The sequence below is a fragment of the Camelus bactrianus genome, chromosome 21, assembly GCF_048773025.1.
Source record: "Camelus bactrianus isolate YW-2024 breed Bactrian camel chromosome 21, ASM4877302v1, whole genome shotgun sequence".
Classification (NCBI taxonomy): Eukaryota; Metazoa; Chordata; class Mammalia; order Artiodactyla; family Camelidae; genus Camelus; species Camelus bactrianus.
In genome coordinates, this window is record NC_133559.1 from 10,281,452 (window position 1) to 10,305,236 (window position 23,785).

A 23,785-nucleotide genomic window follows, 5' to 3' on the forward strand; every position below is an offset into this window, starting at 1 on the left:
CTCTTCAGACAAGTCTTTTTTTTTTTTTAACATTTTTTACTGAGTTAAAGTCATTCTACAATGTTGTGTAAAATTCCAGTGTAGAGCAGAATTTTTCAGTTATACATAAACATACATATATTCTTGTCAATTTTTTTTGCTGTGAGCTACCATAAGAACTTGTATATATTTCCCTGTGCTGTACAGTATAATCTTGTTTGTCTATTCTAAATTTTGAAATCCCAGTCTGTCCTTTCCCATCCCCCGCCCCCTTGGCAACCACAAATTTGTATTCTATGTCTATGAGTCTGTTTATGTTTTGTATTTATGGGTTTTTTTTTTTTTTGAGATTCCACATATGAATGATCTCATATGATATTTTTCTTTCTCTTTCTGGCTTACTTCACTTAGAATGACATTCTCCAGGGACATCCATGTTGCTGCAAATGGCGTTATGTTGTCATTTTTATGGCTGAATAGTATTCCATTGTATAAATATACCACTACTTCTTTATCCACTCATCTGTTGATGGACATTTAGGCTGTTTCCATGTCATGGCTATTGTAAATAGTGCTGCTATGAACATTGGGGTGCAGGTGTCATCCTGAAGTAGGGTTCCTTCTGGATATATGCCCAGGAGCAGGATTCCTGGGTCACATGGTAAGGCTATTCCTAGTCTTTTGAGGAATCTCCATCCTGTTTTCCACAGTAGCTGCACCAAGCTGCATTCCCACCAGCAGTGTAGGAGGGTTCCCTTTTCTCCACAGCCTCTCCAGCATTTGTCATTTGTGGACTTCTGAATGATGGCCATTCTGACTGGTATGGGGTGATACCTCATTGTAGTTTTGATTTGCATTTCTCTGATAATTAGTGATATTGAGCATTTTTTCATGTGCCTATTGATCATTTGTATGTCTTCCTTGGAGAATTGCTTGTTTAGGTCTTTGGCCCATTTTTGGACTGGGTTGTTTGGTTGTTTCTCATTAAGTTGTATGAGCTTCTTATATATTCTGGAGATCAAGCCTTTGTCAGTTTCATTTGCAAAAATTTTCTCCCATTCCGTAGGTTGTCTTTTTGTTTTACTTATGGTTTCCTTTGCTGTGCAGAAGTTTGTAAGTTTCATTAGGTCCCATTTGTTTATTCTTGCTTTTATTTCTATTGCTTGAGTAGACTGTTCTAGGAGAACATTTTTGAGATGTATGTCAGATAATGTTTTGCCTATATTTTCTTCTAGGTTTATTGTCTCGTCTTATGTTTAAGTCTTTGATCCACTTTGGGTTGATTTTTGTGTATGGTAAATGGGAGTGTTCTAGCTTCATTGCTTTACATGCTGCTGTACAGTTTTCCCAACACAATTTGCTGAAGAGACTGTCTTTATTCCATTGTATATTCTTGCCTCCTTTGCTGATTAGTTGACCAAAAGTTTGTGGGTTCATTTCTGGGCTCTCTATTCTGTTCCACTGGTACATATGTCTGTTTTTGTACCAATACCATGCTGTCTTGATGACTGTAGCTCTACAGTATTGTCTGAAGTCTGGGAGAGTTATACCTCCAGCCTCTTTCTTTTTCTTCAGTAATGTTTTGGCAATTCTAGGTCTTTTGTGGTTCCATATAAATTTTATTATGATTTGTTCTAGTTCTGTGAAGTATGTCCTGGGTAATTTGATAGGGATTGCATTAAATCTGTGGATTGCCTTGGGCAGTATGCCCATTTTAACAATATTGATTCTTCCAATCCAGGAGCATAGGATATCTTCCCATTTTTTTAAATCTTCTTTAATTTCCTTAATCAGTGTTTTATAGTTTTTGATGTATAAGTCTTTCACCTCCTTGGTTAGATTTATTCCTAGGTATTTTATTACTTTGGGTACTATTTTAAAGGAGATTAATTCTTTACTTTCTTTTTCTGTTGATTCATCATTAGTGTAAAGAAATGCAACTGATTTTTGAACGTTAATCCTGTAACCTGCTACCTTGCTGAATTCTCTGATTATTTCTAGTAGTTTCTGTGTGGACCTTTTAAGGTTTCCTATATATAGTATCATGTCATCTGCATATAGTGACACTTTTATCTCTTCTTTTCCAATTTGGATCCCTTTTATTTCTCTCTCTTGCCTGATTGCTGTGGATAGGACTATGTTGAATAGGAGTGGTGATAGTGGGCATCCTTGTCTTGTCCCAGATTTTAGTGGGAAGCTTTTGAGTTTTTCACCGTTGAGTACTATGCTGGCTGTAGGTTTGTCATATATAGCTTTTATGATGTTGAGACATGATCCCTCTATACTCCCACTTTGGTGAGAGTTTTTATCATAAATGGGTGTTGAATTTTATCAAATGCTTTTTCTGCATCTATTGAGATGATCATGTGGTTTTTGTCCTTTCTCTTGTTGTGATGTATTACATTGACTGATTTGCATGTGTTGAACCACCCTTGTATCCCTGGGATGAACCCCACTTGGTCATGATGTATAATCTTTTTTATTATTGTTGAATTCTATTTGCTAATATTTTGGTAAGGATTTTTGTATCTATGTTCTTCCATGATATTGGTCTGTAATTCTCTTTTTTCATGGTGTCTTTACCTGGTTTTGGTATCAGGGTGATGGTGGCTTCATAGAATGAGTTTGGGAGTATTCCTTCCTTTTCAATCTTCTGGAAGAGTTTGAGAAGGACTGGTATGAGTTCTTCTTTGTATGTTTGGTAGAATTCTCTGGTGAAGCCGTCTGGTCCTGGACTTTTATTTGTAGGATGGTTTTTTATTGCTAATTTGATTTCATTTTTAGTGATCAGTTTGTTCAAGTGGTCAGTTTCTTCTTGATTCAGTTTTGGTGGACAGTATGTTTCCAGAAACTTGTTCACCTCCTCTAGGTTATCCATTTTGGGTCCGTATACTTTTTCATAATATTCTCATATGATATTCTGTATTTCTATGTTATTTGTTGTAATTTCTCCATTTTCCTTTCTTATTTTGCTTATTTGTGCTCTTTTTTTTCTTCCTTGTGAGTTTCACCAGAAGTTTGTCAACTTTATTTACTCTTTCAAAAACCCAGCTTTTGGTTTGATTGCTCTTTTTCTATTTTTTTTTTTTTTTAATCTCTATCTTACTTATTTCCTCCCAAATCTTTATCATTTCCTTCCTTCTGCTGACTTTTGGGGGTTTTTGCTCTTCTTTTTTAAATTCTTTTAGCTGGTGGGTTAGATAGTTTATTTGAGATTGTTCTTCTTTTTTGAGGAAGGCCTGTATCACTATAAACTTCCCTCTTAGCACTGCCTTTGCTGCGTCCCGTAAACTTTGTGTAGTTGTGTTTTCATTTTCATTTGTCTCAAGGTATTTTTTTATTTCAACTTTGATTTCATCATTGACCCACTGGTTTTTTAATAGCATGTTGATTAATCTCCATGCTTTCCTTTTTTTCTCCTTTGTTTCTCTGTAGTTGATTTCTAGTTTCATGGCATTGTGCTCAGTAAAGATGCCTGAGATAATTTCTATCTTCTTAAAATTGTTGAGGCTTCTTTTGTGCCCAAGTACATGATCAATCTTAGAAAATGTTCCATGTGCATTTGAAAAGAATGTATATCCTCTTTTTGGGGGTTGTAATGCTCTGAAAATATCCACCAAATCGAATTTTTCTATTGTATCATTTAATTTCTCTATTGCCTTATTTATTTTCTGTCTGGAAGATCTGTCTAGTGATGTTAACTTAGTTCTGTCAGTCAAGGGGTGCTCCATATAGATCCAAGTCTTGGAGTCTCCCCCTCCATCCTGCTGACCTCTCCGTTGGAGAGGGGGAGACCCAGTGAAGGAGAACTATTCCTCCTTTGCTGCTCCCTCCCCACGGGACTGGTCCCTCACTGTTTTGCCTTTTCTTCTTTCTTTTTTCCTTTTCTCCTACCAGATTTGTGGTGTCTTTGTCTTTTGAAGAGGGTGATGTTCTTTCAGAGTTCAGCAAATGCTCTGGTTGGCTAGGTGGGTCCATGGATGTGAGTTTTGGTGTGTCTGTGGGATAGGGTGAGCTATGAGCATCCTTATACTCTGCCATCTTGGCCCCTCCAACAAGTCTTTATTTATTCTTAAAACATTAAAAGACTTCATCAACATCTATTCACTTTTACTTTTTAGCCTGCAGCTTTTTTTTTTTTTTTTTTTTTTTTGCCCCATTTCTCTATCTTCAAGTTTAATGCTCTTCCCAAAAGAGTGCTTGATAGGTGTCTTTGTGTTGTAAATCTGATTTTTAATTTTATGGGTCCTTTTCAGAGAATCATCTACAGGCCATTAGATTTAAAAATGCCACTTAAGCTAAATTTAAAATTTCTGTTTCAAAATTACTTTTCCTTCCATGAAGGTTGGCTGCATCTCTCTGAAACACTTGGGGTCACATAGAGCTTGGAGTTCAGAACTTGAATGACTTAGAAAGACTATTAAAGGTGCACACAACATCTAGAGTGCCACATATATGGCCCAGGCGGGTCTAGGTCCTGACTTTCATCTCAAATGCACTACTATTTCAGGAGCAAGAAATGAACATTCACACTAAAGTGAATTTTTTTTTAATTATACACAGACTCCAGCCACCTCCTCTCAGGTATTTTTCTAATAAATTTTGTCACCAAATTCACACACACACACACACACACAGTTTTTGGTTTCACAGTTTGGGGGGATTTCAAAAGCACAGCGATGGACTGGGGGCAAATCATATGAAATTGCTCCATGCAGTTTTGCAATCGAGAATTTGATTTTGAAACTGTAAGCCGTCTATACTTTTTCTCTGGAAACTGTCAAATTGTTCTCGTTGTTTTTGGATCTTCTTCAGTTTCTCTACATTATGTCTTGATTTCTTTTTTTTTTTTTCCTCCTTCCCTCTCCTACTTGATATTCTATTGGCCTGATCAATCTGAAGATGTTTGTGTTACTTTAATTCCAAGAAGTTTATCCCATTCTTGCTTCAAACATTTCCTCATTTTCATTTTAGTTTTTATTCTTTTTGCAACAAATAACGTGGGGACTATTGACTGAAATAAAATTACACAATGTGAGAGTTATGAGTTAAGTTTTACTGGGGGCAGAATGAAGACTATAGCCCGGGAGACAGCATCTCAGATAGCTCCGAGGACCTGCTCAGAAGAGGCAGGTGGGAACTCAATATTATATATGATTTTAGTGAAGGGAGTACGTGCAGTCAAGCACACATTTAGGCAGAGGCTTGCTGCTAGTCACAAGGCGCAGATGTCACCATTAATGGTTTTAGAGCTTTTCCAGATATGAGGAGATGCAAGAATTTGGGCTCATGAAATATCCTCCTGAAAATAACCATCTGAAGGCTTGTTCTGTCAGTTTCCCCAGAGCACAGAGTGCCTCATTCCTGATCTCCACCCTGAGCTCCTTTCAGGGAGTGTTGGAGATCAGCAGCTGCTATGGCTTGTGGTTTAATCCAAGCAGAGGTAGATGGCAAGTGCCAATGTGATTCAGTCCTTATAGAGGTAGATAGCAAGTACCAACGTGATTCAGTCCTTACAGAGGCAGATGGCAAGTGCCAAATTTTAGTTGGCAGATGTTGACACTTTGATCTGTATCTGGCATGTCTTACATTTTCTTTTCTATTTTTTATTTCTTAATCACAACCTATCTTCTTGTGGAAAAGTTTTCAACCTAATCTTACAAATAAATAATTTATATTCTACTTGTATCCATTGAACGATAGAGCCATACTATTGTGTGCCAGGAGCCAAATCTCCTGAACTGCAAAGTCCAAGCTCTTAACACGCACACTCTGCTTCCTGAGTCAATGTGTTGAGGGAGGGTTTTGGAGGGGAAAAAATGAAAGAAGTGTCATTTTTTCACAAATAGTGGTTCTCATAAGCTATATTTTCAGAGTTTACACACTATATGGAAAATAGCCTATGTAAGGGTTTCCCAATGATTTGATTCAGGCTGAGCACATCTGCATATTACCTAAGTTGGCAAACTTTTAAATTAATTTTGAATAGCTTCTTGAAGACAATGTACTCCCTAGATCTGCTTTGCAAGTAGAAGGGTAGGAAGTATATTCCATGGGAGGGTCTGGAATAGTAAGAAGTCCTATAAAGTTCTAGAGCTTAAATATAAAAAATGGAAAGTAGGGAAAGTAGGAAAGAGTCAAATTTTTCAAGACTTCCTGGCCAGGCTACGGACAAGGAATTGTTCATAAAGAAAATGGGGAGCTATTGAAAATTTCAAGCAGAGTAAAATGTAGTTTAGAGAGGTAATTTGGTCTATGAAAATAACTGATTAGAGAGATTAAGTCTGGAAGGAGGAAATTCAAGCAGCTATTAAGTAACCCCAGACAAGGAATGCTGTAATTCTGCATTAGAGAGCGGGTAAAAGTCAAGCAAAGGGACAGTGATGTAGGCACATGGTCCAAGCCCCAGGGAGAGATGATGCTAATGAGATATGACTAGAGGAAGAGCCAAAGTGGATGAAGGTGGGTACCCAGCATGGAACTGGGACGCTGTGGCAGAAGGATCCTCACACAAGGTGGGAGGCTGCAGCCTACATTGCACATAGGTCACTTCAACCTTGTGGGTGTGGGGAGAGTCAGGACCCAACCACAGACATTCACAGCCAGACTCCAGCCCTAATAAAGGATGGGAGGAGGACTGGGGACTTTGTCAGTAAACAGTCTATATTCTACACACTGCAAAAAGGACCTGTTTCTAAGCATCTTTCTACCACACACTCTCTTGATCCAGCTCAACTATCATCATTAATAGGGAAGGATTTAAAAAATCTTCCTAATGCAGAAGTTCTCAATACATTTTCCAAATGGCACATCTGGTCCTGAAGTTCCTTTTTGTCATATGCACCCAAGGGTACCACATTCATGTTGCCCACTTACTCACATAGACATAACCAGTCTTTTAACTTGTCTGTATAAATGCGTCACACTGTATGTTACTTTTCTCTTGTAGACTCATCTGTAACTTGAGAGATGGTGGATGAATACAAGAGAATTCTTCTGGTGAAAGGATTACAGAACATCGATGATTATCACTTTCGTATGCTTAAGTCGTTACTGGCCCGTAATTTAAAACTGACCTCAAAAGCTCAAGACAAATATGACAGAATTAAGATTGCTGATCTGATGGAAGCAAAATTCCCAGGGGTTGCCTGTGTCAACAAACTAATAGAATTGATAGAAGGTATAAAAGAACTTGAAGAGCTCAAACAAAACCTTAGAATGGAGATGCTAAAAGGTAACAAGGAAGACCTCAAGTACAACTGCTTTCCTCTGGCTCCCCCTGGTCTTGAATCGAACACCACCTTAGTCACGTTTAATTACTCCTTTTCCAATTTACGTCTTAGTAGCCATGACAATGTTAGTACTGCAGAAGCCAACAGGTTTGACGACATAGAACATCCCCTTTTTTATAAATGTACATTGAATGGTATATTTGGGGTAAGGATAAAGAAGAAAAGGAGGAAATAGAAGAGAAGCTGCAATTTTCAATACATTAGAAATGTTCGAAAATGATAATTTAAGATTTGTGGTTTTTTTAAAAAATATTTACATTTAACCAATTAATGTGACTATTCTATTGAGACTATTTGCTCCATGGTCATCATCCTTTCTAGTAATAAAGAGGCAGCAGTACTTAACATAAAAACCTCCGCCTCAGAGATATAAAGGACTTTTGTAAAACCACCAGGCAAAACCAAAGTTTCAAAGACCAATATCACCATTTTGTCACCTTACAGATTCATATCATATTTCCTTTCACTGGCTTCTGTAAGTTTAATGCATCTTTTAGGAAATCAACATCATGAAAACCTTGGATTATTTTTTTTAAAGAGTAGGATAGGGGAACAGGGTAGGGAAAGGGTCTGACTCAGGGACATGGGAACCCAGAGGACAGGAGGGATACTGCACGGGGAGGAAGTACCAAAACCATGAAGGAGGCATGAGACAGTCTCCCTGCCTATATTACTACCCTCGGTCCCCTGGTGGCCAGGATGGCCAATGCAGTCAAGGTAAACAATAACGTACCTCTCGACCCACAAGCAGGAGCTGGGGGGAGATAACCCCAAAATTGCTTCAGCTCTCTTCAAGCAGCTGCTCTGGGTTGATTGTGTCTTTGTTTTTATATCAGTTGCAAAGAAAACAAAAGCCGAAAGGACAACTTCAGCAAAAAAGAGTAATCAGGAAGAAACAGGTTCTGCAACACCCGCACCCACCACAAGCAGTGCCCAGGCACCTGAGAGAGGAAAGCAGAGTCCTGTGGCTCAGGTAAGCTCGAGGAAGAGGGACGGGCTTGCGGTCCCGCAGAAGGAACTCTGCTAAGGCGCTCGGTTCTTTATGATTATTCCAACAGTTCAGATTTACCAAATTGGGAAATTATGGATTATCTACTTTTTTGCCAGGCAAAGAGTAAGGCACTTTAAAAACAGAGTAAAAATTTCTCTGACATAAATATGATCACATCATCCTCATTATAAAAGTCTGTTAACAACTGGATTGAAAATGCATCTTGCTTACGCTTACATAAAGCCAGATTTTCTAATTCTAAGAGCAGTGCTCTTCCCATTACGACACAGAGGGGTGATGTGTCTGTGTGAGTCAACCATCCCTTTTTTAACACAGCCGTCTATGGCCACTCTTACCTCCCAGCCAGCTGTCTTGGTGATGAGTTGGAACTCCTTGGAGTTTCCAAGGACATAATCTTGCACATAAATAGAACCTACCATAGTGTCATGAAAATGTGTTCTGTTTCTTTTAATATTGAAAACCATTACAGAAAAATTAAACTACTTTCAGAAAAGAAAAAACCCAACCAAAGAAAAGACTGGAACAAAAAAAATAAATAAATAAAGTGCCTCAGGAGAAGGTTCAACCTCTCTGTCCTTTGGTAACCAACACATCCACAACCCTGGGCTGTCCTCCACCTCCCCAGGCCTCGACTCACCTACCTGTCATTTCCTGTCTCTCTTTTCCAAGTTTTCTTCAACTCACTAACAGGTGCATTCCACAGTAACTATTGTCAGTCCGGTGTATAATTCTATTACTGTTGATTAAATCACTTCGGCAAAGGTGTTTCTTTTGTCATGGTAAATGGGTCACATTGATGAGAAGCCACATCCAGGTAAGGCCCAGTCATTTACAAGTGATCACCAAGTGTAACATCCCAGGCCAGACCACTCTGTACACTTTTGGTCTATGAAAGAAGATAGCTTGATTCGGTGTTCCATGAACACAGGGCCCACCCATGCTTCCCACACCTCCAATTACAGATCAGGCAGCTTTGTCTCCATGAAAGCATTCTGCTGCAATTCAAATAAATCAGGCCACTGTGGAGAAAAGCGATTGGAGGTAAACAAACCTGTCCTCTGTTTTTCCGGTCAGCATCCAAGCTAATGAGAAACACTGTGGATACACTGCAGAGGGCATAGTTCTAATCAGATATCCTTTATTTGAGCCAGTTTTGAATAGGGAATTCTGAGCCACCATGTCTTTCTCACTACTTATAACAGAGTATTATTTCTTGGAAAGAGGCAATACTTTGAGCCCTCAAAATGTCCCCAGGTACACTAGCAATAATGGAAAACGTTCATGTTTGTGACTTGTGGTAGGCACCATTCTCTATTTCCAGTGTGATCTTACTTCTTTCTTCACTCTTTTTATTTTCTTTGGTCCTTTAAGTGGGTGGAAGAGATATTAGACTTCATCATTATGTTTAAATCTATCTCTCAAGTACTTTACGACAATGTTCTTATCATCCGTGGCTCTGTGTTGCTCCTGCTGAGGTTCATGCTTTAATTCAGAAAGATTACTTTGTTTAAAATGGATGTTCTAACTTCTTTTCCTATTGTCTGCTACCTTATGCTTCTGCTGTCTAAGCTTTACCAGCTCACGAGGTTTCCTTCCCATGAAACTCTTCCTTTCTAGCCTGAGTCCAGCTCCAAATATCTGTAAAGGTTGTTGTGGCCCAATGTTGTGTTTGAGGGGTCACTCATAGAAAGTGACTTTGTATTCCCCCCTCAAACTTGTAAGTTTATTTTCCTGCTTCTGTCCAACACAGAACCAGAAAGCGCAGGTCCAGCGCAAGGTGGCTGCCAGGGGAAGTGTTCTTCAAAAGGGACCAATGACAGTGATGGTACTCAAAGCAACAGAGCTATTTGAATATGAGTCTCCAGACAAGGGGAAAAGCACCATGTTCCACGCTACAGTGGTTACCGCGAGTCAGTTTTTCCAAGTGAAGGTTTTAAATGCCAACCTGAAAGAGAAATTCATAAAACAGAAGGTCATTACCATATCAGATTATTTTGAATGCAAAGGAATCCTGGAAGTAAATGAAGCATCAACTGTGTCTGAAGCTGGTCCTGATCAAAAGCTCGAAGTTCCAAACAGCATTATCAAAAGAGCAAATGAAACGCCGAAAATCGATAATCTTCACAAGCAAGCGTCGGGAACATTTGTGTATGGGCTGTTTGAGTTACATCAGGTAATCTCTTAAAATTGCTTTTCATTTTCTCCATCAGGGCCTGAAATTGAACATCTTCCCTTGCCGAGCTCTGTTTACTGACTGAATATTGGAACTCAGTGCTCAGTTCTCTCTCTTGGCTACAGATAGGTGGCCAAGTCTGCCACACCACAGGAAATGGGACTGGGTGACCTGTTAGCAGTCTTCTCCCCAAGACACTTCCAAGCAAGTCCTTGAAAAAGATTCACTAAGAAACCTTGTCATTTCACCAGTTATGACTACCTATGCCCAGACACCATGATCAAAGACAGTGCAGGGTATAAATCTATATGCTCATTCTAATCATTTTATCTCTGAACTTCACTACTCTCTTTGTATTTTGAAGAATGGGTTGCCCTACTAAGGCTGAATGCTGGTTATGGCATGTATCCAGAATAATAAATACATTTGCTGGTATCCTCTTGAATGCATAGACGTTCAACAGTTAGGCAAATGATATAACCACATAATGCTGTCTCCTCTGTCTTATCCATTTATTATTCGTGAATAGTTAATTGAAGAAATATCGTATTTTATGATATTTGGAAGATACAGTCATCTAATTCCCTTATTTATCAAAAAAGGCATAGAGAGCTTTACTGACACATCAGTTTCCAAGTTCAGGATACTAGATAGTATGATGGAGCCAATCCCCCCCAAATTTACAAACTGCTATGAACTCACCTAATATCTTACGTGATTGCCCGCTTCATAAACCTATATACTTATCTTCTAAGATAGCCTCTTAATTTACCTCAAATACTTTCTTATACCATCTTTAAGAGACCATATTTATAAACGCAGCTATACAATTGATGAGTAATAACTCTCATGAGTGAGACACTATACAGTGTGACCTGTGGGACCTTCATCAGTGGGAATAAGATACTGGAGAAGACCGAGCAAATGGAGAAGTTTGAGAAAAAAATAGTGGGTAACCAGAACCTTACTTGTTATATAGATTTTTTTTTTTACAATCTATTAAATGAATAGTTACAGTCCATGTCCGTTCATTTCTGACTAAGGCGAGGAGACACAGAAGTTCATCAAGGACTTCTGATCCCTCTCTTCCAGTTGTTCTAAGGAAATAAAGCTGCTCTTGAGGTGGAAGCAGTAGAAAAAAGAAAGAAAACTCATTGTTCTAGAACTGCCAGCTGGAAAACATCTGAAACGAGAAAAGCAAAAATAAAAAAGCAAGATAGTAAAAGAAAGTTCTCCGAGAAGTCCAAAGCTATATGTGTATCTGTGGCTGTAATTGCTTTTTTTATGTCTTGTATTTACTGGGTCATAAGGGTCTTTCTCATACATATGGAAGTTATTGCATTTTCAGAAACTGTTAAATTTCTGTTGCAGAAACGAGTGAATGTGAAGAACACAATCTATGAGATACAAGATAAAACAGGAAAGATGGACGTCGTGGGGAATGGGAAATGGCACGACGTCCAGTGTAAGGAAGGAGATAAGCTTCGACTGTTCTGCTTTAAACTGAGAACAATTGACCGGAAGTTGAAACTGGCATGTGTAGATCACAGCTTCATCAAGGTGGGAACCTGCTAGAGAAACACTAGTTTTCCAAAAAGGCAGATCATTTTGCACAGGTTTTCAGAGCACCAGGCTTCTCTTTTCTTAGAGCATAGAGTCTGCAGGTGGGAGGAGAATACAATGCTCTCACATTCATTTGTAAGGGGACAATTTTTCTTTTTTAATTTTAATGGAGGTCCTAGGGATTGAACCCAGGACCTCACACATGCTAAGCATGTGCTGTACCACTGAGCTATACCCTCACTACCTTCTGTAAGTGGACTTTTTTAAAGGATATGAGGAGATGACTCTTACATAGACTTCAAAATGATATGATACTTGTGCTAAAAAATAAAATATTTGAAGAAATTAGGAGGGCAGAGGAATAAATTCATTTAATGGCCAGGAGCATGGCTTTGAGCAGGACTGACCTGATCCTGGTTTCAGGGCTCACTAGTTGCCTGGTGCTGGGGAAACAGCTTTATGGGTCCTCTAAAATGGTCAGCGTCTCTAACTCACAAAGTTGGTTTAAAAGCAAAGTGAGACAATGCATTATGTCACTGCCTGGTGCAAAATGAGAAATTAATCTGCTTAGGTACTATTTTTCTCAGCAAAGACACTCCAAAGAGCTCTGGGCAAAGAAAAGTACATATGCATGTCCTCAAAACTGTGAAGCAGCATAGTGAGTTCAGAAATTCAGTAGATATGGAAGACTGTGGGAAGATGAGGCCAAAAGGTAAAAAAAAAAAAAAAAAAAGTAAGGGGGGAGAGACAGTGCAGCCTTTTGTCAGAAATAAATAAACAGAAAATGTATTGTGGAAATAAATAACAAGATGAAAGATTTTGTGCAGAAGAATGCTAGATTACTTTAACATTATTAGAAAAAATATTCTTGTAACTATCTGAAGAGATGCTTTGGAGAGAGGCTAGGTTTAGAGACAGATATCAAGTAGAAATAGCAGTGTATGTCAGTTTAGAGATAGTTGCTAAAGTTATAGGTTAGAATGATACTGCCTAAAAATATATATACTATCTACCATACAATATATATACTAACATGTGCAGAAAACATTCAGCACTCAACATGTGCTGGGAGCAGAAACAAGGATGAAGATACAATCATTACTCCCATTCCATTGATAGGAGACACAGGTGCCCACTAAAGGGTAGGAGGTAACTTGCCCTAATTGACGCAGCCAGTAAGTGGTGGAACTGAGATTCCTATCCTGGCCCAGGTGTTCTCGCATCAGAGTCAGATTCTTGGGCAGTTTGAATGAGAAGATCAGATAGATAAGGGTGAAGCCTTGGGGAAAACTGGCATTTGAAAGTGGCCTGAGGTAAAAGATTCTATGCAAGAGAATAAAAAGAAGTGATCAGAGAGGTCAAAGGTAAAATGGAAAATGTATAAGCACCAAAAAGAAAAATGTTTAATGAGGAAGGGATCCACAGAGCTCATGCCAGACAGTAATGATCAAGGGGGTCCCAGGATCTTGAATAACTACACCTTAGAGCAAAAGGGACCATATTGTAGTGAAATGCACATCCTGACCCGCGAGAGAAAGATGCAGTTGACCCCATATGACATCACGCTCTGTCTCATACACATGGGGACACACACACACAAACATGCACAGAGGGCCGCCGTGGGATTCTTGGCACGCTATTCAAAGTTAATGCAATTAATTAAATCAGAAATTCTGATATGTTCACGCCTGCAGACGTGGACACACACAACAGCTGTTCCACTTTCAGATCCCCTGACACAAGAACCTCTGTCTTCTACCTCTAATCCGGAGCAACTGCACAGAGAAGGATATTTACCTGACCTTGCTGCTTCTCACTTTTCTGTCCCGCGGAGGACTCCCTGCCCTCAGTGCTGGTGAACCAGCACTTCTCTTTCTTCTACGGTTCCCGCTCAACACCCTTGTAGAAAGAATCCTTACCCTGTTCAAATGCTGGATGAGGAAGTATCTTTCAGGCTTCAGATGATGGGGATCGGGAAGATTTAAAAGAAAATACTGCACTAGAGGAGGTGGGAGAGAGAGAATGAACAGCATTTGAGAGAGGACAGGAGAGGGACCGACTCAGGAGCAGGACAGGCGGTGTGGGTGAAGGGGGAGAACCAGCAGAACTTCACAGCAGTTGCTCGGACCTCATCATGTCTTTCTTATCTCTCCTTCAAGGTCGTCAAGAATAGAGGAAGGACCAATCAGTCCTGATTTAACTCTGAAAGTTACAGCAGAGAACCTCCCTCCCTGTCTAAATCTTTAGGTGGCTTTAGTAGTGATATTTCATTTAAATGACAGATTCAGTAAAACAGCCCAGCGCATTAGTTTTTCATACCTGAACTATGGATTGGGGGACTTTCTTAATATTTACATATATTCCTCTGTATTTTCTCAGAATACCACATTTTGCCTCTAAAATGTTTGTAATGTTAAAAAAAAAAAATAAAATTTCCTTTTTTAAAAGGCATCGTTTTCCAGAATTGCTGGAGATGGTCTCTTTATTGCCGAAATGAGCTGTTTGGAGGTGCTTGATTTGTGCACAGGAGTCATACAGGGTGGAGTAAACGGAGCCTCATTGACATCGGGGTCAAAGATGAATAAATTTATTTATAAAACAGAAACAGATTCACTGACATAGAAAACAAACTTATGGCTACCAGTGGGGAAGGGGGTAGGAAGGGACAAACTGGGAGTTTGAGATTTGCAGATACTGACTGGTACATATGACATAGATAAACAAGTTTACGCTGTACAGCACAGGGAACTATATTCGATATCTTACAGTAGCTCACGGTGAAAAAAATATGAAAACGAATATATGTACGTTCATGTATGACTGAAGCATTGTGCTGTACACCAGAAACTGACACAACATTGTAAACTGACTTGACTTCAATAAAAACAAAGCAACAACAAAAAAAAACATTGAGGTCAACATTCAACATTTTGAATGTGATTTCCAGAGGACAAGGCCCTAACCAGAGCCAGCCTAAGGTTATTCACATCACAGCCTAGTTCAAATCAGTAAGCCCTGTGCCCTGGGGCAAGGTTTACTTGGCCCACAAAAAGAGTTACTTTCTGCAACTAAATCCCTCAGAAGAGGATCATTTGTGTGACTGGTGTCTCTGGATGAGGCACCCTGGTGATCCACACAAAGCTACCGATATTTCCCTGTCCCCAGCTCCCGTGGAATATCCAGTGCCATTCACCTGATTTGAAGGTGCACTCATGGTTAGTTCTCCAACTATTTCTAATTATCCTTGCATTAATGCGTGGATTCCAGGCCCCAAGAGAAACAGGAAGGGGGCAGGGCACAGCCATTCAAGGAATGATACAGCAATTAACATCAAAATGGTGGAAGATTCAACCCCCAGGAGGCCTTGAGGCTCAGGATGGTGGGGGATTTGACTTCCAATAGACCTTGAGCTTCATTACTCGTCCATTGTAATATATTAGCATGATAAATGACATGCCCACAGGCGCCATGGCTGTCCTAAGGCTAGCGACAAAAGGTCAAAGAGTGGGAAATGGCCAACAAGCTGGGAATCCCAGCCCCTTCCCCAGGTTAGTTAGACTGGTCCTTCCACTTACTATTATATGAAGCCACTGAGCCCATAAAAACTGGCAACACAGCGCTGCCTCGTGGCCTCCGCTTCTCTCTCTCTCTTCCGCCTCTTCGGAAACAGCCCGTGCTCTGTCTTTGGACTGTGTACCTATTTTCACTCTAATCTGAGCTCCCAACCCCCACACCTCATGGCCTTTCTCTTGCCTTTTGAAGTATCTCTAAGTAAATCTACTTTTCCTCAACTGTAGCTCACTCTTGAATTCTTTCCTGCGCAAAACCAAGGACCCACACTTGGCAGGACACGTCCCAGGGGCTCAGCTGAAGCCTGGGACACGGCCCTCCTCATGGCCCTCCTCATGCCCCACATCCGTTTTTCCTGCATCACATGTAGGGACATGCAATGAGCAAAAAGTAATGAATGGTGAATTAAATCTATTCTCAATGACAGTAAATGTCACCTAAAAAAATTAAATATCTAAAATCAGTAATAGTTAAAGTGTAACTATTGACTTCTATTTCTGGTGATTGCAGAGTAACCTACCACCATAAGTGGCAATATAACTCAATAAAATAACGTGAGGTGACAGTTTTCAGGCTTTAACCAATGGGCAGCGGAAGGATAAGGTCCCTGATAGAAGGCAAACTCGGCTTTATAGTCTTCAATATCTCCACCTTGGACAATTTCCTGATTGCCAGCTAGTGAGCAGGTGTCAAAGCAGAGCATGACAGTCACACTGGGCCAAAGGGTTTTTCATAGCACCCAAGTGTCTGGAAATTGGAGAGGAGGGAGCTATACAGAGGGTTCTTTGCCTGAGTCCTGGGTTGCATCTATAGGAGGTGAGATAAAATGAGACCTACCACAGAGCAGCCTCTATGAGGCTGAGAATAGAGCAGAGGTCCAGGAGAGCAACCAGCGCCGGCAATACTGAACGTTGTTGGTAGGATAGAAACACTCATTTAGCCTCCAGGCATCAGACTAACAAAACAGAGAGTTTCCACATTAGGAGTAAACATTGTACAACAGACTAGCAACTACACTAGATCCATCCTAACAAAGCCTAAAACCAAGCCTGAACCTAATTCAGGAAAGAGTGTGAGTTGTTAACCCCTTGTTGGTCCCATCACTTGCATATATTTTCTCCTATTCAGTAGTTTGTCTTTTTGTGTTGTCGATGGTTTGTTTTGTTGTGCAAAAGTTTTTAGGTTTAATTAGGTCCCATCAGTTTAGTTTTGCTTTTGTTTCTTTTGCCTAAGGAGACAGATCCAAAAAATATATATATATTGCTACAATTTATGTCAAAGAGTGTAAGACTAGAAACCATAAAACTCCTAGAAGAAAACATAGCTAGAACACTCTTTGACACATTCTCAATTTCTTTCATCAGTGTCTTATAGTTTTCCAAGTGCTACTCTTTTACCTCGTTAGGTAAGTTTATTCCTAAGCATTTTATTCTTTTTGATGTGGTTGTAAATGGGATTGTTTTCTTAATCTCTCTTTCTGATACTCTGTTGTTCGTGTATAGAAATTTCTGTATATTAATTTTGCAATTATATAATCTCTGCAAGAGATTTCTGTATATTAATTTTGTATCCTGCAACTTTATTGAATTCACTGATGAGCACTAGTAGTTTTTTGGTGGCATCCTTAGGATCTTCTATGTATAGTATCCCATCATCTGCAAAAGTGACAGTTTTACTCCTTCCTTTTCAATTTGGATTCCTTTCATTTCTTTTTCTTGTCTAATTGTTGTGGCTAACCCTTCCAATACTATGTTGAATAAAAGTGGCAAGAGTGGGTAACCTTGTCTTATTCCCAATCTTAGAGGAAATGCTTTCAGTTTTTCGCTACCAAGTATGATTTTAGCTGTGGGCTTATCATATATGTCCTTATGGTGACATATGTTCCCCGTGGATCCACTTTCTGGAGAGTTTTTGTCATAAATAGATGTTGAATTTTGTCAAAACCTGTTTCTGCATCTATTGAGATGATCATATGCTTTTATTTTTTATCTTGTTAATGAGGTGCATCACATTGATTGATTTGTGGATATTTAACCATCTTTGCATCCCTGGGATAAATCCCGCTTGATCATGGTGTGTGATCCTTTTGATGTATTGTTGGATTCAGGTTTCTAATATTTAGTTGAGGATTTTTACATCCACGTTCATCAGTGATATTGGCCTGCAATTTTCTTTTTTTGTGATTTCTTTGGCTTTAATATCAGGGTGATGTTAGTCTCATAGAAAAAGTTCAGAATTGTTCCTTCCTCTGTAATTTTATGTAAAGTTTGAAAGGTATAGATGTTAATCATTCTCTAAATGTTTAGTGGAATTCACATGTGATGCCATCTGGCCCTGGACATTGACGTGTTGGGAGTTTTTTGTTACTGATTTAATTTCATTACTAATAATTAATCTGTTCATATTATCTATTTCTTCATAGTTCAGTTGTGGAAGACTGTACATTTCTAGGAATTTGTCCATTTCTTTTTCTAGGTTGTCCATTTTATTAGTATAAAATTGTTCATAGTAAACCCTTATGATCCCTTGTATTTCTGTGGTATTGGTTGTAATTTCTCCTTTTTCATTTCTGACTTTATTGATTTGGGCCATCTCTCCTTTGTCTTAATGAGTCTGACTAACAGTTTATCAATTTTGTTTACCTTTTTGAAGAACCAGTACTGGTGCCTACAGGCTGGTAAGTGGGGACAGGGCTGGGTCCCGAGGCCGTAAGCTAGAGGGAGGAATCCAAAATGGTTTGCCAGCATCAGTGTCCACGTGGTACAGCAAGCTTCCAAAAATGGCTGCCACCAGTGTCCATGTCCCCAGGGTTATCTCCAATTGCCTCCTGCCTCTCCAGGAGACTCTTCAAGATCAGCAGGTAGGTCTGACCCATTGCCCTTTCAAATTACTATTTCTTCCCTGAGTCCTAGAGTGTGTGAGATCCTGTGTGCATCCTTCAAGAGTGGAGTCTCTATTTCACACAGCCCTCTGGGTCTCCCTGAAATAAGTCCTTTTGGTCTTCACAGCCAAATGCTCTGGGGGCTCATCTTCTCAGAGCAGGACCTCTGGACTGAGGACCCCAATATAGGGCTCAGACTCTTTGCTCCTTGGGGAGAACCTTTGCAATTATAATTAGTCTACCATTTGTGGGTCACCCACCCAGGGGTGTGGGTCTTGACTATACTGTGACTCTGCCCCTCCTACCTGTCTCATTGTGATTTCTTCTTTATGTCTCTAGCTGCAGATCTGAACTGGTAGGTTCCAGTCTTTTTCATCCATAGTTGTTCTGTAAATAGTTGTAGTTTTGGTGTGCCTATGAGAGGAGATGAGCCCAAGGTCTTTCTACTCCACCACCTTGGGGACTCAAAAAAAAGCATCTCTTGTCTTTTTGACAGTGGTCATCCTATCAGGTATAATATGATATCTCATTTTGATTTTGACTTGTATTTCCCTGATGATTAGTGACACTGACCACCTCTTCATATACCAGCATTGTGTATCTTCTTTGGAAAAATGTCTTCTCAGGTCATTTGCCCATTTTTAAGTCAGATTGTTTGTTTTTCTTCTATTGAGTTGTATGAGTTCCTTAGTTATTTTGGATCTCCACTCCTTTCCAGAGAGATGGATTGAAAATACTTTATCTCACTCCATAGGTTGCCTTTACATTTTCTTGATTATTTCTTTTTTGCACAGAAGTGCTTTAGTTTGATATAACCCCATTTGTTGATTTTTGCTTTGCTGGCTTGTGCTCTTACAAGATCTCCACCTGCCACTGCCACTTCTGAAAACAGAGAAGGAAGGAGAAGTAGCTGGGTGACTCACTTTCCCATTTGAGTCTAACTTAAGGAACTTTGGTTTCTACTGAACCACATTTAAGTTCACTGGACAAGAAAGTTCTAACGTTGTAACTTTTTTCAGCCATGAATTTGTTCTAAAAGACCAAAAGAAGATATTTCTGTTACCATTCTTCGTTTGAATAAAATATTCATCGAAAGAAAATTGTGCAGTTTCCCTGACTGCACAAAAGCTATAAACATTGATGGGTGAAGTTTCAAAATCACCTTATAACTTGAAAACCTCTCTCTCCTTAGGAAGAAAGCAAATGAAGGAGAAAACTATCTAATGACAAAATATGACATAGCCAGCACTAGTCAGCTTTTTAAATGACTTATCCTGGTAACTTCTTCACTGTAATCCTTCCAAATATTTTATTTTCTTGGCCTTTTACAGGATTATAGCATTTTGCTGCTTAGTCTCCAGAGATTTTTACTAATTTATCTTTCTACTCTTACAGAACAAACAGTGATTTCTGCATTTCTGAAATATCTCATGATCAAGACTACTGTCGAAGAATTCTTGTTCCAGTGATGTAAGACCTGTGGGGATTTCTGTAGTGAAAGATTTGGATACCTCGTTAATAATCATATGTTCACAGGGGCATTTTCTCTTAAATAAGAGGCTTCCTTCCTGTTTCTATTTTGCTACTTTCTTTAAGCCATATTACTGTGCTTGAACCTCAAATTGCATCTCATTTCATCTTCTACATAAAAAAACTCTAAGTGTGATTTAATCAAATATTGAGACTTAAGTATAGTTTAATCTCTTGCTTCTACAGGGAGTTGGTAAATTTGATAGTATTTCTTGCCACAGGAAGCTTTCTGTCTTTTGTTTTCTTAGGGGAGGGAGAGAGATGGGAATCTCCTAGAGGAATACAGTGGTTTTACTGTCTGCTACGTGAGTCTCCCTCACACCCCCTCCCTTTGCTCACTACTCAAAGTTTTTTCAATATGCTGTGCTTCTTTCTGCTTCAGGATTTTCACACACCTAACTTGGTCAAACCTTTTCACTGTTTGCACCCCAATTTAATGTCTTCTCTGCAGGAAATCCTCATTTAGATCCCCTCTAAGGCAAGACGTCTTCTCGATGTTCACTCGTATGAGATGTTATTTTGTTTTCTTTTTTACCACTTAAAACAACCTTAATTAATATGTGTCATGTCACCCTCACTATAAGTCACAAGGGTAGAGCTGTAAAGGAACTTAATTGACTTGTGAAAAAGGCTGGTGGTAACTTTGTGCAATTATATGTAATTACTGCCACCTTGAGGCCATCTCCAAGAGCTACACCTTCTCCCTTCAAATAGCTGAGGAAAATGTTCAGACGCTATCAGTCCTTTCTCTAAATAAAGCTCCTTAGGTACCACGTAACAGTTTGTAACTGTATAGCACTAAGTGCTTAGATCATCACTTACGTGGTTTCATTTAGCCTTCGCAGAAAATATGTTAGAGAAGTCATGATTTTTTTTCATTGCACTTTTTTAAAATTGAGTCAACTGGTTTACAACATTATAAAAGTTTCATCTGTACAACATTATGTTTCTACTTCTGTATACACTACAGCGTGATCACCACCAAAAATTTAGTTTCCATCTATCACCATACTGTTGGTATAGTTGATAACTTTTACGTATTTCACCCTCCCTTGCCATTCCTCTCTGGTAACCACTACTCAGTCTCTATACCTACGTGTTTGTTTCTGTATGGTTTGGTTTGTTAACTTATTTTGGTTTTTTGTTTGTTTCTTTGTTTGTTTTTTATATTCCACACATGAATGAAATCACATTTGTCTTTCTCCGTCTGACTTATTTCACTTAGCATAATGCTCTCAAATCCATCCATGTTGTTGCAGAAGGCAAAGACGGTCTTTTTTATGGCTGAGTAGTATTCCATTGTAAATATATACCACATCTTTTTTATCCATTCATCCCTTTATGGATACCAGTTGTTTTCAACTTGTATCTTGGTTATTGTAAATAATGCTGTGAAGAAAATACAGATGCATATATCTTTGCAAAGTAGTGGGTTTGTTTTTGGGGGGGGGTTGGTTTCTTTTTTTTCTTTAGATAAATACTCAAAAATGAAATACCTGGATCAGATGGTAGTTCTAGTCTTAATTTTTTGAGGACTCTCCTTACTGTTTTCCATAGTGGCTGCACCAATGTACATTCCTACCAACAGTGTATGAAGGCTCCCTTTTCTCCACATCCTTGCCAACATTTGCTATTTCTTGCATTTTTGATAATAGCCATTCTGACAGGTGTGAGGTGATATTTCATTGCTGTTTTGATTTGCATTTCCCTGATGATTAGTGATGCTGAGCAACTTCTCATGTGTATGTTGGCCTTCTGTGGAAAATGTATGTATGTCTTCTTTGGAAAAAATGTCTATTCAACTCCTCTTCTCAGTTTTCAATTGGGTTTTTGTTTTTTGTTGTTGAGTTGTATAATTTTTTTATATATTTTTGGATACTCACCCCTTCTCAAACATACAATTTGCAAACATCTTCTACCATTTGGTTGGCTTTTTGTTGTTGTTTTGTTGGTGATTTTCTTGTGCAGAAACTTTTTAGTTTGATACATAGTCTCATTTGTTTATTTTTTCTTTTGTTTCCCTTGCATGAGGAAATCATATGCAGAGATACTATTAATAAGACTGATATCAAAGAGTGGGTTTCCTACGTTTGCTTCTAGTTTTATGGTTTCAGGTCTTACATTCAAGTCTTTAATCCATTTTGAGTTGATTGTATATGGTATGAAATAGTGGTCTAGTTTCTTTTTGTGTGTGTGTGTGTGGCTGTCCAGTTTTCCCAACACCATTTATTGAAGACACTTTTCCTAATTTTATATTATTTGCTTCTTTGTCATAAATTAATTCTCCACATATGTATGGATTTATTTCTGGACTCTTGGTCCTGCTCCATTAATCTACATATCTGTTTTTCTGCAATACCATGCTGTTTTGATTATTATGGCTTTGTGATCAAAGGCTGTGATACCTCCAGCTTTGCTCTTTTTTCTCAGGGATATTTTGGGTATTTGAAGTCTTTTGCAGTTTCATATGAATTTTAGAATTTTTTGTTCTATTTCTGTGTAAAGTGTCCTTAGAATTTTGGTAGGGATTGTATTGATTCTGTAAACTGCTTTTGGTGATATGGACATCTTAACACTTCCAAGACTAGGCTAAATAAGAGTGGCGAGAGTAGGTACCCTTGTTTTTCTCCCGATCTTAAAGGAAATGCTTCTACTTTTTTCCTTTAACCTTTCTGCTACAATAAAGGTTTTAAAAGCTTTTTCTGATATAGAGTTGCAATTTTCTGATTCTTTCAGTCCATTTATCATCTTACTCAAAGTTTTCTATACTTTGCCTTTTTGTTTCTCATAGAAAAGCCCCTTTTAACATCTCTTGTGAGACTGATCTAGTGTTAATGAACTCTCTCAGCTTTTGTTAGTCTGGGAAAGCCTTTACTTCTCCTTTATAGTGTGAGCAGGAAATACTGCAAACCATATCAGTAAACAAAGAACGCTGAAGCCATGAAGTCATCAGCCGCTGCCGCCACTCCCCACAGTGAAGACAAGCCTGCAGCCCAGCCTCTGCAGCCACTCACAATGGTGCACTCTGAGGGGACTCAGAATAAGAAAGGACAGGATACTGGCTCTAGATAGCTAGGTGCTTGTCAAAGGAATGAATTCAGTGAGCCCAAATGTTTGCTTCCTCCCATACATAGAAAAGCGCTAAATTCTTTAGCTTGAGATGCCTGGTTTTCTTTAGATTACAAGTCATCTTTAATGGTTCCAACTACCTGGTCTTTGCTGTGAAGCTTCTATGTATCCTAGCTGCTCCCCTACCTCTTCGGGGCAGTCCCTCAGGGTGCTCTGAGAGGCTGTCATCCAGGGCTGAGCCCTCAGAATTGTCCACAGAATAAAACGTAACTGTCAAATTTTAGGTTGTGCATTTATTTCAGTCGACAGTAGCTGAATGATAACTTTGCTGGAGGGAGTCTCCTTGGCGAATAGTTTTTAACTTTCAGTATTTTGCGAATGTCATTCTGCTTCCTCCAGGCCAGTAGAGTTACTGCTGAGAACTGTGCTGAAAGGCTGATGGGGGTTCCTTTGTAGGTCACCATGTGTTTTTCCCTGGCTGGCTTTAAAATTCTTCTACTGTGACTGACTTTTGACAGTTTTAATACAATATGCCTTAGAGAAGGTCTTTTTGCATTGAGGAAATTAGATGTTTTCTTAGCTTCGTGGACTTAAACATCTAGTTTCTTCAACAGGTTTGCAAGTTCTCAACTAGTATTTCATTTGATAAACTCTCAGCTCCCTTCTCCCTCTCTTCTCCTTCTGGGATACTCATTACCCTAGTGTTGCCCTTCCTA

At 39.1% G+C, this 23,785-nt stretch overlaps 1 protein-coding gene across 1 annotated transcript in view; it reads left to right on the plus strand.

Annotated features, from left to right (window-relative positions):
• The window catches only part of IFI16 (interferon gamma inducible protein 16), a 55,695-nt gene that overhangs the window by 1,784 nt on the left and 30,126 nt on the right, over nucleotides 1-23,785 (plus strand). Inside the window, 4 exon segments of the mRNA XM_074349653.1 lie at nucleotides 6,929-7,213; nucleotides 8,108-8,244; nucleotides 10,034-10,456; nucleotides 11,828-12,016. Of these exon segments, the coding sequence (XP_074205754.1) occupies nucleotides 6,949-7,213; nucleotides 8,108-8,244; nucleotides 10,034-10,456; nucleotides 11,828-12,016 (1,014 nt within the window). The 5' untranslated portion in view covers nucleotides 6,929-6,948.